The sequence below is a fragment of the Mya arenaria genome, chromosome 12 (genome assembly GCF_026914265.1).
Source record: "Mya arenaria isolate MELC-2E11 chromosome 12, ASM2691426v1".
Classification (NCBI taxonomy): domain Eukaryota; kingdom Metazoa; phylum Mollusca; class Bivalvia; order Myida; family Myidae; genus Mya; species Mya arenaria.
In genome coordinates this window covers 57,648,498-57,669,004 of record NC_069133.1, presented here as the reverse complement: position 1 = coordinate 57,669,004, position 20,507 = coordinate 57,648,498, and the positions used below count along the sequence as shown (strand labels likewise).

Genomic DNA, 20,507 nt, shown 5'->3' with positions numbered 1-20,507 from the left:
ATGAACATGGGGTGTCAAGTGTTGAAAATTAAACTTGATCCCTTCAAAACAGCAAATAAAAGGCCTGGCCCCAGTATCACGAAAGAACTTAAGACAAATCTCTGACTCAATCTCAAAGAATGAACTCAAAACAGGACTCATTTTAAGTCGAAACTCATTTCAGTGTTCACAAAAAAACTCAATCTCAAACTCAATCTCAAACTCAAAAAATCAAGCTTAACATTTGAGACAGCCTTGTAGCACTCTCATTTTTTGTCTCAAACTCAAAAATGGCCGACAACTATGTAGATAGATTCCAGCGTCTGCAGAGAATCGCTATGTATGGTCAACAGCGGGTTCCAAGAGTGTTTAAAGACAGGGCCAACCCGTTGGAGAGATTATCAAGAGTGGAAGTTCGTGAGAGATACCGATTTTATCCTGAAACAATCGTAATGATAGTGGGTGTTGTTTTTAATGAACTTGATGCTGTAACAAGACGAAGCTTGCCACTACCACCTCTGCTCTCTGTGCTTGTAACTCTTCAATTTTTCGCCACGGGAGCTCACCATTTATTAATTGCCGAGATTCATGGAATTTCCCGTCCATCTGTGGGGCGTGCCATAGACAGGGTTACCAACGCATTATGCAGGCACATTAACAGGTTTATAAGCATGCCTGTTGATGATGCAGAGATAAGAATAAAGAAGAAGGAATTTTACAGCATTGCGGGTATTAAACTTTTATATTAATTAACGTTTTGATTGGTTGCTAATGTAATTAATGTAAACTTCCGGAAATGCCGTTACCTAGTGAAGGTTAAGTTCAACTCTCTTAATGCTGCATGCTAGTTTCGACAGTTACGCCCCTTGCCTTAAATAACTTGATGAATCATAACATTGCATTAATGTTCATTTAAAACCACATACATGCAATACTTGTTTACTGTTAATTGCATTTTGTGCTATCTTACTTTTCAGGATTCCCGAACGTGTTGGGGTGCATAGACTGCACACATGTCCGCATCAGAGCACCAACACATAACGAAGCAGATTTCTTAAATCGAAAAGGGTTCCATTCAGTGAACGTTCAGGTTTAATAATTTTTCATTACCATATGATAAAAAAACGAATGAAATAAATGAATCATCAAATTAAAATGTTTTCATCCCCATCATATAGGTTGTCCAAACAGGTATGTTGGTGGTGTTGATTTTAAAAGTTACTTTATAATTTTCATATTTGTTCATGTGACAGATGGTATGCGATGCTCGTTTCATCATCATGGATGTCGTAGCCAAGTGGCCCGGGAGCGTACACGACAGCCGTATATTTAGGGAAAGCAGATTATGTGCACAGTTGGAAATGGTATTTATGCCAAGTTATATATGAAAATCGTTTTGTTGTTTCAATTATAAATGACGTACAACATGACCATTGTACTTCAAGCAAAGCACCGGCCCGTACTTATTTTGCATAACAATTAATGTAATGCACTACATACTCTTTGAAAGGGAACTGACTTTTGCAGGAATGGATGGAGTGTTGCTAGGAGATAGTGGCTATGCATGTAAGAAGTACTTGATGACGCCATACCTGAACCCCCAGACTCAGACACAGGAGAGGTATTGCCGGTCATGTTCAGTCGTGTTAGTTTTAATGATGTAATTCCGACATGACATAATGATGGAGCTTTCTAGTCAAAGATATTATAATTGTTATTTTATATAAAGATTTATGTTAAAAATACGTTCTTACCAACCAAATTCTGAATGATTTCAGATTTAACAGATCACTCTGTAAAACTAGAGTCATCATCGAGCAAACGTTTGGTGTTTTAAAGAGGAGGTTTGCAGTTATGTCGTACGGGATAAGGACATCCGAGATGAAGGCTTGCAGGACGACAATGGCGTGTGCCATCCTGCACAACATCGGGATTAAGCGGGGAGACTCATTTGGACGCTTTGTGGTCGAGTCCGACAATCACCCAGATGCACCGAACCAACCGGTTGATGTTGCAGGGAATGCCTTTAGGGACTTTGTCAGCACGACATATTTTTCGTAAAGTGTACTGAATCAGTAGAAGAGTAGTATATCTGCGTTAATTGATTGTAATTTCAAGCTGGCTGTATAAGTAATACGATACTCAGTAGAAGAGTAGTATATCTGCGTTAATTGATCGTAATTTCAAGCTGGCTGTATAAGTAATACGATACTCAGTAGAAGAGTAGTATATCTGCGTTAATTGATCGTAATTTCAAGCTGGCTGTATAAGTAATACGATACTCAGTAGAAGAGTAGTATATCTGCGTTAATTGATCGTAATTTCAAGCTGGCTGTATAAGTAATACGATACTCAGTAGAAGAGTAGTATATCTGCGTTAATTGATCGTAATTTCAAGCTGGCTGTATAAGTAATACGATACTCAGTAGAAGAGTAGTATATCTGCGTTAATTGATCGTAATTTCAAGCTGGCTGTATAAGTAATACGATACTCAGTAGAAGAGTAGTATATCTGCGTTAATTGATCGTAATTTCAAGCTGGCTGTATAAGTAATACGATACTCAGTAGAAGAGTAGTATATCTGCGTTAATTGATCGTAATTTCAAGCTGGCTGTATAAGTAATACGATACTCAGTAGAAGAGTAGTATATCTGCGTTAATTGATCGTAATTTCAAGCTGGCTGTATAAGTAATACGATACTCAGTAGAAGAGTAGTATATCTGCGTTAATTGATCGTAATTTCAAGCTGGCTGTATAAGTAATACGATACTCAGTAGAAGAGTAGTATATCTGCGTTAATTGATCGTAATTTCAAGCTGGCTGTATAAGTAATACGATACTCAGTAGAAGAGTAGTATATCTGCGTTAATTGATCGTAATTTCAAGCTGGCTGTATAAGTAATACGATACTCAGTAGAAGAGTAGTATATCTGCGTTAATTGATTGTAATTTCAAGCTGGCTGTATAAGTAATACGATACTCAGTAGAAGAGTAGTATATCTGCGTTAATTGATTGTAATTTCAAACTGGCTGTATAAGTAATACGATACTCAGTAGAAGAGTAGTATATCTGCGTTAATTGATCGTAATTTCAAGCTGGCTGTATAAGTAATACGATACTAAGTGGTAAATATACAATGAACCAGTTTCATTTCGAACTGTACTTGCGTTTGTATTTATTTTTCAAAGTTTAAAGACGGAAAATACAGTCTAACAACATTATTTACAAATTTACTTTAATTTAGCAGGAGAAAAACCACTACTAAAACATCGATGATACAATAATATAACTACGTTTAACTCAATTATTTTGAACAAATATAAGCATATCATATTTTTACATCAAACTAATTCGAATCAGAATCGGTATTTTTTGGAGTGTATTGTTTAATGGTGTATATATGCTTATACTTGACAATGACAGTTCGGTATGGCTATTGAACATGCACTAATTCATATGGAAATAGGGTTTACAATTGTCAATTTCATGAAATTAATCTGAGACTAATTATGTCCAACAAAGCGCGAAGAGCAACAATCGTATACATCCATTTTTATTCTTTTTGAAATGAACAGATATGTATCCAGGGCTCTATGTTCAATGCTGCTTTAACATTCGATAACATTCACATGTGTTGCCTATAGTTAGTGATCACAAGAACGGTTATGGCTTCATTTCATTGCTTTTGGCTTCTCGGAAGCACTCCAGACTAAATTACTTTATCCTTGACACACTGAAGTGTCAGTATTCCAGGTAAGTAAGACGTGGTGGCCACCTATTGGAATTGGCTTCGAGGGACACGGTATTACCGTTCAAACACGATGCCCAACCACTGGAAATACGTTCGAGAATTACGGTATTAACGGTTAAATTTGCTAGACATTTTCATCGTAATAGTGACAGAAAGATAACATAATTTAAAAAACCTCGTTTTCATGAAGTACACATCTATACAACTCGATCTGCACATATAATAAAACTGATTTAAGTAGCAGCGTTAAAATTAAAAGAAGAATATTGATCTGCTTGAAATGAATTAGAGTTGGACTTGGTGGACAATGATAACTGGGATCGTTCGAAGTTAAAAGTTCATAGAGCGGTTGAGATCAGCTTGTGAAAGAGAAGATAGATTCGATATATGTGACATCCATATACTGATATACGAAACAACACAACGGAAATAAATTGGGCAATTAAAGTTAAAAAAATGTTAAAATCTATGGGATTCGCTGAAGTTTGGCTTAACCAAGGGGTCGAAAATACAAAATATTTTACACACCTTTAAGATGAGAGCTAGAGACTGTTTCATGCACAAATGGAATTAAGAATTACGAGAATCAACAAGAGCATCAACATACATACTATTTGCAAATATTGATTATCAGTCATATTTAGACACCATACAAAACAATAAATTCAGAACAGCTTTAACACAACTAAGAGTAGCTTCGCACAGGTTAGAAATAGAAATGGGCAGATGGCACAAGCCCCAAATAATACCAAGAAGTGAACGAAAATGCCAACTTTGTAATACACTTGAAGATGAATTCCATTTTCTCTTAGAATGTCCATTATACCATGAATTAAGACTCTTATACATTAAGCGATATTATTGGCGCAATCCAAACATTTCAAAATTTGTCGAACTGATTTTAAGCGAAAATGAAACTATTATTAGAAAACTATGTTGTTTTGTCTATAAGGGCTTTGAAATGCGGCAGTATTGACAGTAAACACTTTTCTCCACGAATCCTTTTTTGCAGTATTATAAGCAAATGTGTTATAACTTTACTTTGTTTATACATTTTGATAGATTTTGAATGTTGTTTTATCGGAAATATTTATATACTGTACATGTTTATATTATATGTAACTCATGGGCTGTAAGCTTATAGTTAATATAATCTTCTCTTTCTCCTTTATCTATACTGTTTACGATTTTTAGTTGGGTGTTTATTTCTTAATAATATATGTTGCATGCACTCATCTTGTTTTAAAAAGCAGTTCATTTGACATATCACGATCATTCATGACAAAAGAAATTGCATACATGCGGAAACAACGATAATATAAAATAATGATCGTATAATATTACAAAAAGCAGTATAAATCGAGTACATGTTTGGTGTCGAAAGGAATGGAAAGATAATCTGGCTCTTTACAAAAGCTCAATTGGAGAACCTTGGCCATTTTCCAGCAAGAACAATTTCGATGCATATGGACGGTAAACAATGGCAGAATTCTTAACATTTAACTTCGCTTCTAGTAGGTCGCGTAGTAGTAGATAAACCTAAGGACTCTGCTCTTACTAGGCGTAAATATTACAGCTTTAATACACTCGAAATCAATTTGAACAAAGTACCAATTAACAAATTTCACGTTTAAATACAAGAATTCATTAATATAATTATCTTTATGTTTACGAACTACTTCTGCTTATGCATCGGCTTTCATACGAAGTTGTTTTCGATGGAATATGGCAGAGATATTCCGATTGACTAAAGTTGTATTGCCTCGCAAAAGATGGCCTCGATACGCTAACTCGCTCACCGAATAAAACTCCTCCATTTTGAAACCAGCCATAAATTCTTTGTTTTAATAAAATCTCGATCAAAATTTAAGACAATATAATTAAATGCTATCTTTAAATATAATGTCCACCATGATATCTAAATGTTTGATTTGTCTCTTGACAAGTTCATATAGCATAGGATTCGTTTGCAATATACAAGTGTTATTGTATCACCATTAAAATAAAAGTTGAATGTCTAAATTGACCTTATTGTTAATGTTGATAAAAGTTAAAGACATGTTTTGGCTGCCCCAACTTGTTCGAAATAAATAATGGAAACTCGATTATTCATTAATTTATTTTCTTATGAGAATGGTTATTGTGCGATATTCCATATTTTTTAAGACATACAAGTAGTTTATTCTTCTGGTTAATATCAAGTACTTGTCTCCAATATTTACATACATCCTTCTATTCCCCTGGCTAAATAAAGCTCGAAGGATTTCCCCGTATAAAGCTGCTTGAATTCTGCAGACTTTCTTAGGATTTATGATTATGCAATATAGCTATTTTGAAGATTTATGTTTCTCCGTAAGATGTAGAAATAAAGGCCTTGAAGAACATGATATATAACTTCTCATTACTGCTTACATATTTAATTGATTCTTTTATGTTGCTGAAATGTTTATATACAGCCATGAATTGTGCAGAGAATGTACACATCAATAAGCCTAGCAATAAAGTTTATCACGCCTGACTATCACTAAATAAGAGAAACAACGCTAAAAGACTGCAAAAATACCTCAAAATATGATAAAACACACTAGGGATTTAATCCGTTTTACTGTAATCTTTTCGATGTTAATAAAAAAGCTCTTTAAAATTAAATCACCAGTGTCTTTGAGATCATGTTACAATAACCCTGTCAAGGGGTTCGGTAGTATTCGTTCCTCCATTGTAACTATCCATTATTACTACCTGTATCATGTTTTTATAACCCAGTTGGTATTTTATCTTCTCGATAAAAGTCAAGTGTTTTAATAATGCCATGTATCCCTCTGTCTCCTGGACCGAAATACAGCTAAAAGGATATTCCCATTTAAATATTCTTGACATCCGCTGCCAATTGCTTAAAACTTGGCTAAGTTGTCAACAGGCTATTTTTAAGTTAGTTCGCTCATTTTGAATTATTCGATCGGTTAGGATTTGTTTTAATAAATATGCACCAATCAATAAACAGTTTGGCTAACTTTATCCATATCAAGCTGGCTAAAGATTGATACGAGTCAATGAATTGTGCAGAGCATGAATGTACAATGAGGTGCTTATTGTTACAACTTAAGACAAACAGAAAAATCCCAATATTCAGGATTTTTGTCCGCTGTGAAATTTAGAACAGTCAGCAATGTAGCGCCAGACAATTTTTAAATTTGTCTGCATCAAATTGTTAAGAATTCCAATGACATAACTACATTTAACTTATATATATATAATATATAATATGCAAACGCCAGATGTGTCTTTAAGAACATAGGCCAAGTACACTTTCAATAGCCTGTTGTCCGGTTAGCGCAGTGGCTAGCGCAATCGCTTCTCATGAAGGCGACACAGGTTGTTTTCGAATAATCCGGTTTCTTCCATAACACAATACCACACTGTCGCGCAACATCGTGCCAACGAGAGAGACTTAGTAAAAGTTATCATAATCTTCTTCACAATCTTTGTAAAATATATAGTTTTTAAACTTAGTGCCTAATCTACTCGAAATTATAACAAAACATACATTGATTACTTATAAAACAAAAGTTGTTATAGCCCTAACATCCTTTAAACCAAGCTCATTTTGTGCATTGAAACAGAGTCATCGAAAATGATAAGGCTATTGGGTTTGTCCCTGTTTATTGCATTGTTATATTAAACTAAAAAGTATCTTGGGCAACTAGCAGCTCAGGTAGAAATATATTAGCATCAGCAAAAGTATCAATATAAAGATGATTATATCAGTCAGACTTTGGCATACAAATAGGTCGATGTTCTTAGGGTAACCAAACCTTGCAATATATGTTTTCATTCTACAAACTCCTAGCTTGTAATATAGTTATTGGAGTTCACGTCTTAATCATCATTTTCCAGCGGAGTATATACCAGTGCGAAACCTTACAAATGATGTCTAGATGGTTGCCTGTAAATAGGTTTACGTGTCATTTGTGGCATAACTCATCATGATAAGAGTTGATAGAAGCCAAAACAGACTGAGAAGAGTTTGTTGACTACAAATTGAGACAAATAAGACAAACCTTAAATGCACTTAATATTTAAATTCATCAAAAGTGCAATGGAGCAGAGATACACATAGATAAGGTCAGTCAATATGACGATGATCATGATATAAGTGCAACAATAAATATTAGTTAATTTAAACATATCACCGTTTTTCACCGATGTGCTGATTTAGCTATGAGGTTGTGTTATATTTCCGTATATGCAGATATCCATGGCGTATATTATATATATACACTCATTGTATGGTTCATAAGCGTTGCAGAAGGTCGAGAGTAGCTGCGCTAGTAAATGCTGGTCTCAGTTATTGATTCGTTTTTGTATAACATTTCAAGCCTCTTTTTTAAAATACTAATTCAGATTGTTTAGAACTTTGTTAAAGTTAACAATGTGTTTAACGACATCGTTGTTAACTTTTGAAAGTGAATTATTGGTTTATTTGCTTATATATATAAATATTCACTAGTACAGCTGGCAAAGCTGTCCCAAATTTTCTTAGAAATACAGCAGATCCAAAGTATATCCAACAATAATAAAATTCTGAACAATCGGCCCATTTAATTGACTTTTAAATGTTAGCGTTTGCTCTTGTTAAAGGTTATGTTTTTCATACAAAACCTTTCTAAATATATGTAAACAATCTAATTGCACATCTGTGATTGTTTACATTTACTTGGCGATATGTCCTAATGTTAAACACTGGCTGCTCGTCACTAAGATTGACAAAATAGGTGACCATATAGTTTGTAGAGAAATATCAAAAACGTTATTGAATTCAAGCAGACATGCATCTTAAGTATTTGCTAACATCTTTGCAAAACTGATGTAACATTTAATATAGATTTTAGTGTATTATGTATAGTCAGGACAGAGTAAAAACGTGTCTCATTAAATAAAAAAAAAGATTCAGTTGAAAGAATTGCAACGCTTTGAGTTTCTTTTAATTGTACGGTTTATCGAGAACGTGAATTTATTATTTCATTATAAATATTGTATGTCGACCTCAAATTGCTAGCAAAAAATGTTATATTTTTTACATTGTTAGTGAACAGCACTCATTAAGAATTAATGCCCAGATGGTCATCTTTCGATGGCGATTGTTGACGTGAGCAAAAATTATATAGCCCACGATGACGTCACGACCGTAATATTACCAAATGTTGTCTTGGAATGCCTCTTAAGTATGTTTACGAGTTGCAATTGCTTTACTTTTGTTAGCAAGCAAAGTTTGGCTAAATAGGTCATGTAGATCCCGCTAAATTTTGACAACGAACGGCGCATTTTAGGAAACGGCTTACTTTCATTTGTGCTTCTAACGAAGAGCAGCACGTTATTTTACATAAGAATAAAACAACACATTAAAAAGACAGCTCCTGTCAACAGGGTCAACAGTGCTCTTAATGAGCTGCTGAACGACAAAAGTCATACCTAATTGATGTAGTGAACAAAAAGCCCAGTCTCTGGATTAACTCTTTCGTTCAAGCAAAGTTAACAACAATTTGACATGAGCTTAGAAAGGTCTTCTGTAATTGTCATTTTTACACTTGGAAGGTTATAAATCAAAGATGTTGTACAAGTTCCGTATCATGTGGGATGAAGTGGAAACAAGTCACGGCCCTTTGAGCTCCTCTATAAATGGAATGGAAGCAATTATATTTTTTTAAATATAAGTTATTTTCGTTGCAAAACACAAAACGTCTTAAATAGAGAACGTGGGAAGTGGAAGTGTGATTTAACGACATTTAAGACACACACGTAGTGAGGCTATCCACTTAAAGTAATGTTTTAAAGGAAAATACACATACAGTTTGTTTAGAAGCCTAGGTTAATTTTAATTTATTGATGCAAATTGTGATAACAACTGTGAGCTGTTACTTTGACTCAAGCTCGAGTAGCATACAAGATATGACCAAATGAAGTCCTGAAATGCTTTTTGCGACGGTTAGATAGTTGCACTTGCTTTGTTTTTTCTTTTGTTGACTTGTCAAGCTCGGTTTAAAAGGTCAAATATCATCCGCTAAATGTTGTCAACGAACGGCACATTTCAGGAAACGACCGACTATCATGTTTGATTCTTAAGCTAACGAACAGAAGTAGTTATTTTACAGTTGAATAAAAGCAACACAATAATGGAATACGTGCTGTCCACAGGCTAAACAGTGTTCTTAAAGAGATATATGACAGCTGGTTTTAATGACTGCTTCGTTCATCAACAGGCTAGCTGAACTTAATATTGTTTCTCGTAGAAAAGAAACCAAAGTCCTTTCACCAGTGAATAAAACAACACAATAAAGAGATACGTGATGTCAAAAGGATCAACAGTATTCTTAATGGATTATACGAAAGATGCGTTTAATGTCTTTGCTTCGTTAATCAAACCAGAGTTGTGATGACAGGCAAACATATATTTTAGCATGACTGAACAAGAAAATGTGAATTCTAACAAAGCGTGCCGCTTCAATTTATTGTACATCGTTTAACGGTAAAGAAATTTTGATTAGGGTTTGACTTGTTTGTGCTGTTTGTATTTGATTATGTGGTCTCAGTTTGTTTTTGTGTTTTATTTTTGTATGTGATGTATGTAATGTTTATGTCAGCAGTTCATTGTCATTTTGGCCCCTGCATTGTGTCCCTAAACAGGGATTTGTTTTGAATTTTCGACTACTGAGCTTGTTCTTGTGTTTCGCATTGTATTATGTATACTTGTGTGTTCAAACCGTGGATGAAATGTTGTTAAACGATCACATGGTATTATGTGAATAGATATTATAGACTCTGGATTTACTGTTTCCTACTAGAACCACTGAAGATTTATTTTTTAAATGAGCTGAGAAAGGTCCTCTGCTATTGCCACTTTTATTGAAGTATGTAAATTAACGATATCGTACAAATTCTGTATCATGTTAGAGAAGTGTGAAAAAATCAAGTCTTTTTGTTTTCCTATATGGGATCAATTATAGTTTTTAACAACTTTGTTTTCTCCGTTGCAAAACACAATACGTTGTTAATAGAGGTCGTGGGAAGTAGAAGCGTGACATTAAAGACCTAAAGCGAAACTAACCCCTTTCTGTATTATACCAAAGGGAAACACACACACAGCTAGTTTATATGGCTTGGCTTATTTTAATTCATTGAAACCGATTGTGCCGGCAGCTGTGAGATGATATCACTTAAGCTTGAGTCCTTTTCCTGGCTAGGAAACCATCAAACACGTTGACACTGAATAAAATGTGTTTATTTGTTTGTGATTCTTTTCCAATTCCGGCTGAACTTGAAGTGAATCTTCAATTTTTAAATCTCCGACATTCGTTAGTGAAATGTAAAATAAAAGGAAAACAACAACTTTGTTTTAAATTGTCAACTTTATTTATATATTAAAACAACGAAATTTAATAACAACAATTCCAATTTAATACGATTTATAAATGAAGGCAAACATATGGATAACTTCTTACAAATATGATGTATCTGACGCGACAAAAACAATTATAACACCGCTTGAACATGAAACTCTATAGCAGATAACTGTTTGTTTCACAAAGTTATTGAAGATTTCAATGTAATTGTACTGTTTTGAAAATGATACATTTAAAATAATTGCGCACATGCATACTTGAGTAACGTTGATCGCACATTCACCTCAATTCCTCGAAACTTCCTCAGTTTAACGGGGATAAGAAGACAATTTCAATTAGCAAAAATAACTCTTAAATTTCATTTGATACATGCAACATGGTTAATTACGATGACTATACGGATAATGCAAATATTACTCAATTTATGCCAAACACAAATAAAGCGTAGCTAAATCCTTTAAGAAGACAAATGTGTAGCTTTCTAAGGCTTAAGCCTACACCTTCTCTCGGAATTTAAATAAGTTAAACGTCCTAAAGTAAAATGTGCAGAAATAACAAGTTAAGGTATTTTTTTGTAAGTAGGAAATAAACGCCATACTGCAACTTCAAAATTTAAGCTGATCTTTTTTAAATCTATATGTTTTATACCGAAACTAGGCCGCTGTAATGGCGTGAGATGCTTCAGGAATTTTTGCCCTGAGGGTGTAAGCTAGCGTCATATACAAAGATGATGTAGCACTCACAAAGTATTCCGAACATAGAAGTACATGTAGCGTTTCACAAAAGTTTTGCATAACTATATGGTAATATAATATACAATATTTACACCCCAACTTCCATTCCTTAAATGAACTGCCTTTCGGCAATTGCGTTTATCAATCGATGAACGCAACATCTTCGGACATGTTCGGATCGCAATTCATCGCATAACAATATACATGAAAACTATTGATCTTGTTATTGTTTGTATTGTGTCAGCAGGTCCCGTAAAATATAAATCAACATTTTCGAAAGTGTTAATTTATTATTCTTAAAGGTATTGTTGCCATAAGTGTTTTAATTTTACGTTTAAAAGTGATTTCAAGTGGTTGATCTTTTCCCGCAATATAGTGACGTCATTTGAAAAAATGTTTCCGTTTACAGTCGGGTCGTTCTATGTACAGAATAGGTAAAAAAGGATTACTGAAAGTTTTTCTTAAATGAAGAATTTTTTTAACAATTCTTGAATGAAATAATGCACTATTGGTGTAAATATATGTTATGAATTGCGGGATTGATGTCATTATCGGGGATATGAATGCAATTTGGCTGGTCAAAGTACGCGTGGAGTCCTTCGGACTCCACACACTTCGACCAGCCCAATTGCGTCCATACCCTGATAATGACATCAAGACCGCAATTCATTACGTATATATATATATATATATATATATATATATATATATATATATATGATAACTACTGTGTTTACATCATAACATTATATTTTCTATAATTCATTGACGCTTCAACAGTGCATCGTCTACCTCAATATTTTCGTATTGTAAACTAATTTGAGAGAACAAACGTAATGACTTAAATTGACTTGAGTAAACAACATTCGGTTTGTCAAGTCCATTTTATATTTTATAACATTGTCTTTATACTAAAGAGACTAGACACCAATGGATACAATTGCAAAAACAAATAAATTGGCAACAACTTACATAAATTGAAAGCGTTTTGTACAACGCATTGAATTTTACTAATTGATGTATCATATCGCTAAAGACACGTGTATCTTCCTCAGTTTTTGCGAACTTTTCCAATTCAATATTTACATGGGTTGTCTACCACGTAAAACCTAGATTATTTTGATAATATCGTCGTTATATGTATCCGTACTTAAAACGAGACTTTCACATACCAAATATGCACACTACAAACTTAGACACCGGTATGCACACTTTCTAAACGGGCTAAGTCAACTGATACAGCGACAACAACTAATTATAATCATGTAAGACGATGTAATATCGGCCTCATCCTAGCTCGCATTAACAGTTCTACGCTTTTCTTGTGGATATAATATAATTGTTGATTTTGAGACAATCTGGCCCCAATTTCTCGAAATTTCTTAAGCTTAACAGGCTTAAGTCGCTTATTTCAATTAGCCAAAATACATACTGAAAATGTATTTTGATAAATGAAAAATGGTTAATTCTGATAATCATACAGATTATTCCTACATAATTTCTAAAATTTCTTTAAGAAGTTAATATAAAACAATTTAAAGAACAACAAAAATAGTGAGATTAGCTTAATCCTGTTATAAGGGACTTAAGAAGTTTCGAGAAATTGGGGCCTGATGTCTAGTCCTTTTTAAGACAAATGTAATGAAAACTGATCAGTATGTTTTCAGACTATAACGCAATGATAATGTGTTTAACACAGCGAAATGTCAGGCCTGTGTTTGAACGAACAGTTTATACCACTTGATAATGAATACAAATGCGACATATACTTTCCTAAGAAAATTGGTAATAACTAAATAGATATGATTGCTGATTTACCCATATATCATGGTGTATTACGTTATTATTACCAGAGCTTCATGCAATGCTGTAATGGTGACCACACAGAGTTGGCAATATTAATACTTTCCGGTAAAATACGTTTATTGTACCGCCTTGGGATGGTAAGCTAAACAGGAGCTCACAAGGGATTTGAGATATCTTAACCGTACACTTTTCCAGGATTTATCAATGAAAAACAACGAAAAGAGGGAATGGCAATGAATAGCGCCGAAAAATATGTCATAACATAACATTGTTTGAACCTGAGATTGTCCCATAAATAACCCTTGTTTTTCTGAGAGCAGAAGGATAAGATAATCATATGGGTAAGTAGTGTTTCCAAAACGTTTTTATGCAGTTCAATTTCAAAAACTCTCCCATGGTAAATGAAGTCAATTGTCTTGTCCAAATAGTATATACGCAATGCATATCATATGACTGATATCATGAATGAATATCTAAATTGCCGGATGGTTCCCGCCTTCCTTCACGTACATATCAACAGAACACTGCGACAATTTAGATATATATCGTCTTTTTTAATTATGTCTGATCTGTTGTTGTTTATTTGATGTTACCAACAGTAAAGGCAAACACACCCCGCCTGATTGTCTTCATGACTGAATAACTAAATTGCCGGATTATTCTCATTTTCTTTCACGTTCACATAAACAAGACAGTTTACGCTCGTTTAGAGATGTCTCTATTTTATGTCATGCCTTTGAAGTGAATAGCAGAGACAATAAGTAGTAGATTTAAAGAACAACTACAGTTTTGTCGATACTATCGAACGAGGGTGTATTGTATTTTTGCACGTAGGCTCACGTAATGAAGAAAGCAGTGGGAGTAAAGAATAACAAGTACAGAACTTAGATACGTGGCATTTATCAAACTGGCTAAAAAAATCCAGTTCCGGCACTTATTGCTTCCGGTGGATATGTGGTTTGAAAAGTATATTTTTGTTAAACATAACTTGTCCCCGGCCCCGACCCAAACCAATGATTAAAGTCTGGAATTTTAACCTCTCACATCTTGTTTTTTCACAAAGTATCCATGTATTCCTAAATGTCCACATGTAATGAAATAAAATAAAATAATATAACAAATAAGTAATTTTTCTATTATACACAAATATCCTGAGATTAATTACAGAAAATCGTTATAAAGATATTGTTTACAGGGAAATATACGCCGACAAATTTGATTTATTTCAGCTAACAGTAGTTTCCACAATTGTGAAAACATATACACTTTACGTTTAGGTTTTCAAGATTGATAGTATACTTAATTCCCAATCTTATACTGCGAACAATGCAGTAGACTATTCACTTAAAGCGGCTTTGAATTATTGTTGGAGGTTATGCATCACATATAAGAAAGAATGGGAACCGTGTTCTTCCCAAAATTTCTGTAATTGGTTAATGTGTTAAACGCTAAGCACGAACTAGGCTTTTGTTTAGAAAATGGCACAAAGGATTGTATAAGAAGAAAAAACCATAATGATCTTATAATGTTTGTAGCAACAATTTATTGCAGTGTATTGAATCATGTTAAACATGTTAAACTAGGAATCGAATGTTTTAAAAACATTTATTGAAGCATTCGCCATAACATTTTTGCTAGTCTATCTTTTTGCAAACATCATAGAAATTTAAGATCAAACGAGTTATCGACGATGTTATAGACATCGACTCAATAGCGATACATAGCGAAATTAGACATTAGCGAGGTTAACGTATAAACAGTTGAGTGGGAATTTTAAAAGGGAATTACCATGATTTTCGACGCGATTTTTTTGCTTTCCAAAAGCATTTTTCCGTGTTTCATATCATAGTACACGTAATTAAATGAGCGCATTGAACTGCAAAATATACTTCATTTATTTGTGGAAGAAAACAGAGATCAAAAGCGATCTCATGGTCCTTTTCACAGGATATTGTCCTAAATTGTTGCTTATCTCAGTATTTGGTTGTACAATGACTTTACTGCATCATTTCAGACCAAACAATTAGTCGAAGGTAATTCAACACTTAATCTTCAATATTTACGATTATTAAAAAAAATGTACAAAAAACTTTCACTGCTTCCATATTGGTATTATTGTCAGCATCTTACCAACGAAGCTGTATGTTCGATTTCAACTAGGGTACCTATGTAGGGAATGCATGCGAGTAATGTTTTCAATGTAGCGCATTTTTCGAATGTTTTCTTCTGGAATTTGAAAAGCAATATTTACTTGCCAATAACTTGTTGTGATACTTCCCTACACATTTACCCGTCATTGGACAGCTTAAGGATGTAGTGATCGCATTAAATGTTACCATACCAAATTAGCAATATTTTCGTTGGGGTATAAAACATAATGCACTATCAAAGAAAATCCAGAAAATGTGGGATGAACATTTATTAGTTAACAAATTAAAACCCAGAATTTGAAAACTACAACAAATCAACCCTTATTTGCCATTTAAGAGAATAAGGTTAAAAAACAAGGCCTTAATTTCGGACTTGAAATTAACTTAGTTCAGAGACTTTAATTTAGTTGTTTTGTTTTGTGGAAATACAATCTGTCTCACAATAAAAAAAACGAAAACACCCACACGCTACAGAAACTAAACTTGGATAATGGATTTTATTTTGGAAGGTTTCAGCAGACGATATTGTTTCAGGTTCGGTCTCAGATAAAATCACACTCGTGGACCTGTAAGTATTTGTAAATCACAGTATTAAGGAAAGGCTACAGAGTGATGATTCTGTGTTTCCATTAAAATGTTTACGTGCGTATATGTGCAGAATTATTTTCTGGTCCGATGACGGAGATTAGAGGTTATAAATCATTAAAGTAACTGATTTCGCTTCGGGTTACGTAATGTTAAATGACTAATAACGTCGACGTGTATGATAAGAACTATTCAGTAACATACTGTTGAAGTGACCTATAGCCTTGGCAGATACTTGAGAGTTAAACCTGTTGAAGTGAACTATAGCCTTGTCGGATATTTGAGAGTAAAACCCGTTGAGGTGACTTATAGCCTTGGCGGATATTTGAGAGTTAAACCCGTTGAGATGACTTATAGCCTTGGCGGATATTTGAGAGTTAAACACGTTGAGGTGACTTATAGCCTTGGCGGATATTTGAGAGTTAAACCTGTTAAAGTGACTTATAGACTTGGCAGATATTTGAGAGTTATACCTGTTGAAGTGTTTGTAGAGATATGAGAATGCTGACCATTTTACATCAAAGTGACATAGCGCTGGCTATGAGGTTAGCTACAGAAGCTGTTGAATGTAATTATAACACTGGTTGATGTATGATATTACTGTAGGAGTGACTTACAGCGTTGGCTTAGGTATGAGGTTAAATACAGAAGCTGTTAATGTGACGTTTACTGCTAGCAAAGACATGTGTTTAGTTTCAGAAACTGTTGAAGTGTTTTACCAAGTGAGCTTATAATATATAAGTTTAAGATGTGTTGTAGTAACTTAAAGCGTTAGCGGAGAGCTAAGGTTAGTTGATGTCAATGTGTTTTACAATGTTGGTATACATATAAGGTTACTTGGATTTGAGGTGTTTTACAGCAAGGGCTTGGACATAAACAGTAATATTGCTTAACTGACTTATGGCGTAAGAGGAAAACAATTGATTTTGTGATTACAGGTAAACGAATAACCCAAATTTAGAGCGGACACAGTCAATACAGATTTTGCCAATCCAAGGGTTACAACTCGGGAGTGACTGAGGCGATATGGCTGGTCATAGAACCTGAACATCAATTCTGCTGATATATATTCTGACTAAATTTGATGGTTATTGGATGAAGGCTCTATTATCGAAGGGTGGTTCAAGCGATATGGTAGGTTATCAAATTTGTCGAACATATCATTCCGATATACATCCTGGCCGAATGCCATGATGATTGGATAAGGCTTTTCAAGTACTTGAACGGCAAATTTGTAATGACTGAAGTGATACGGCTGATATCGAACTTATCTGAGATACTTCCAGTCAACAGTGGTAATTACTTTACTTATAGATAACGAAGGAATTGTAAGAACGTTTTGTTTTAATGTGCGTCTTTTATAACGCTGAAACTAAATGTTAGCATTTAACAAATGTATAAGTATTTTTTGTATATACATTTTATAACACTTTTGGACATAAAACGTTATAGAAATGAGACTTCTATTTCAAATACATGACCCACATCTTGTTCCGTCTATATATCGATTTATTTATCTATTTATAACACTTACTTCGGTAGCAAATGCTTAATTCTCAGAAAGCTTGGTTCAGACATTTCGGTTATTCTACAATTTTACAGATCAGACATTAAAATTAATCACAAAGTTTGCATATAATATTTTATGTTTGATCATTTACAAACACTACCGTGTGTTCATATCTGGCATTTTTATTGCTAAATGAATCATCAAAGCGCAACAAAACAAAGTATTTTGTTTGACATATTGATAACTCTTTAAATGAATACCTTGGTTTAAATATTATAAAAAAACACGTCAGAATCTGAATGAAATATGACGAAAGTATTCGTGTTTATTTAATGACTTTCGTTTAATAAACGAAATATACTCTAGTATAAACCAAAGCAGAAGTTACCATTGTCAGTCTTTGGTTGCTAATACACGCGTACACTCTTACGGGAAACTGTTATTTATTTGATAATTGTATGTACTTTCGGGTAACGTTTCAACGTTTTCAATACGTTTACCATGACGCCCAGGACAGACGACCCGTTGATGAAGATTTAGAAATTTATTCACGATATTGCGTTGACAATATATAAATTCTATCTTTTTATCAAACGACATAATTCAGATCGGTGTCTTACAAGTTGATTTATATTTAGAAATTCATTCACGATATTGCGTTGTTAATAATATAAATTCTACATTTTGATCAAACTACATAATTCAGTTCGGTTTCCTGCCAGAAAGAAATTGATTGCGATATTAAATAATCTTGTTATTACTCACAAGCTCTTTACAGTTAAATGACAACAAAAGGTGTGTCTGTCTTGGCATTTGAAACAGAATTGAAAACAGTTAACAAAGTAGTGTATCCACAACAATACAATTGGAACGAACTTTTAAGATACGCTGTGTTTAGTGGAGTTATTGAGCTCTTTTAGAAGTACTCGGAGGTCAAGAAGGTGGTAAGAGGGCCGCAATAACCAAATATTTCGGAATTTTCGATACACAAATTGTCACATATTTTACTACTAGTTCGTAAAAAACATATAGGAGTAATTGGTGCTCAAGGAGGAAGACGGTTACAGGTTAATTAATATATATTTTTTCCTTATACATTCATGCAAACATGCAACACATTCAGAGTGAAAAAAGCCATTTCTAGTGTTCACGTTCTTTACAACCATACATTTCCTTTCCATTCCGTTCAAACCCAATAGATTTTAACAATACAAAAAGGTAGGTCACTCCACTCTTTTTGAAGTGAAGTACCGTTTTTTTTTCAATGAATCAATGTTGCATTAGACCGAAAGACAAGTGTTTATCGAGACAAAAATATTTGACATCTGGGTTATTTATTACAGTTTTCTCAGCATTGTTCAAATTTTGTTGGCTACATGACAATCTCAACGTTCCACGTCTACCAACTTTTATGTCCTCCTGTAATGCTTAAGAAATATTTGCAATACAATTGTCAAATTTTAATAAATAACCAATTCTCTGTCAAACGTATGGGAGTTTATATTAGATATCCTGATGTCAAGTTGGACAAAATACAGTTGCATTATTAGGATAAAGAAATATTCGTTTCGTCGTGTTTCGAGATATATCTCCATTAGTCTGAAAAGTTTTGTTTCTGTCTCCCGGATTGAAAATAATGGAATCTCAATGTTTCAAACAACCAAATAACAATTTGATGAGTTTCAGTATTATGAACTTAGCCCTGCCTCACTTTTTAAACCAAACGTTAGCGCACACAGGATTGGGACCTATTTTCAACTTCGTACTCAAATGTTACGTTCGTGGTGCGTTTTTTTTTTATAGAAACACTACAATTCATTATCTTTTCATGTCATTTAAACAAATTTGGCGCGCTTTTCTTAATATACTTCAACAAATTATTACTTTGCATTATTTCAAGGCCTCTTGAACAGCAACAGTAACTATTTCAATATTGGCTACACCACCCGTGAAATATAGATTTCAGTACTCCCTTGGTTAAGTATATTACGATATTACACAAATTTTTATCCTCGATATGATATTGACCATTACCACTATCAAACTAGAGGGGCAAAGATAATCGTGACCAGTAAACTCCTTGAATTTTATGCATATAGCCTTGTCCGTACTCACCTTTCAGAGCCAACAAAAGTCTTCATTTATTTGAAATGTTCAAGCAACAATTTAGAAAAATTATAAGCATGTATTAACTTTCGATAAAATTGTTGCGTAGTATCAATACGTTAATGGTTTTGGTCAAGGTCAATTTAAAGCAAAACATAGTATAAATATTACTAATTATTAAGGTGTAATTTGATAATGCCAAATCTAAATATTACTTTTTTAAATTTATTTTCAAAATATGCTAGACATAGTATGTCTTTCTTGAAATTGAAGTCATAAATATTGATAAGGATGTAGTCATAGAAATTAACGATCGTTTACAAACTCGAGCATTTTGCAGTTTGCTTACAAAATTCATCTTGTCATATTACATTAATACAGAAACGGATTTCCCGACATTACAACAATCTTCCTCCTCTTTACTGAATTTAAATAAAGAATACGTAGTTAAAGTACACATTACTTTAAGCTTACTGATTAGTTCTA

At 33.6% G+C, this 20,507-nt stretch overlaps 1 protein-coding gene across 1 annotated transcript; it reads left to right on the top strand.

Moving 5' to 3' along the window:
• Nucleotides 1-410: 410 nt before the first annotated feature.
• Nucleotides 411-2,105, top strand: LOC128212414 (putative nuclease HARBI1). The gene is made up of 5 exons (XM_052917871.1): nt 411-708; nt 957-1,069; nt 1,233-1,356; nt 1,507-1,600; nt 1,758-2,105. Exons 1-5 carry the CDS (start codon nt 432-434, stop codon nt 2,038-2,040), a joined length of 891 nt encoding a protein of 296 aa, XP_052773831.1. The 5' UTR covers nt 411-431; the 3' UTR covers nt 2,041-2,105.
• The last annotated feature ends 18,402 nt before the right edge of the window (nt 2,106-20,507 follow it).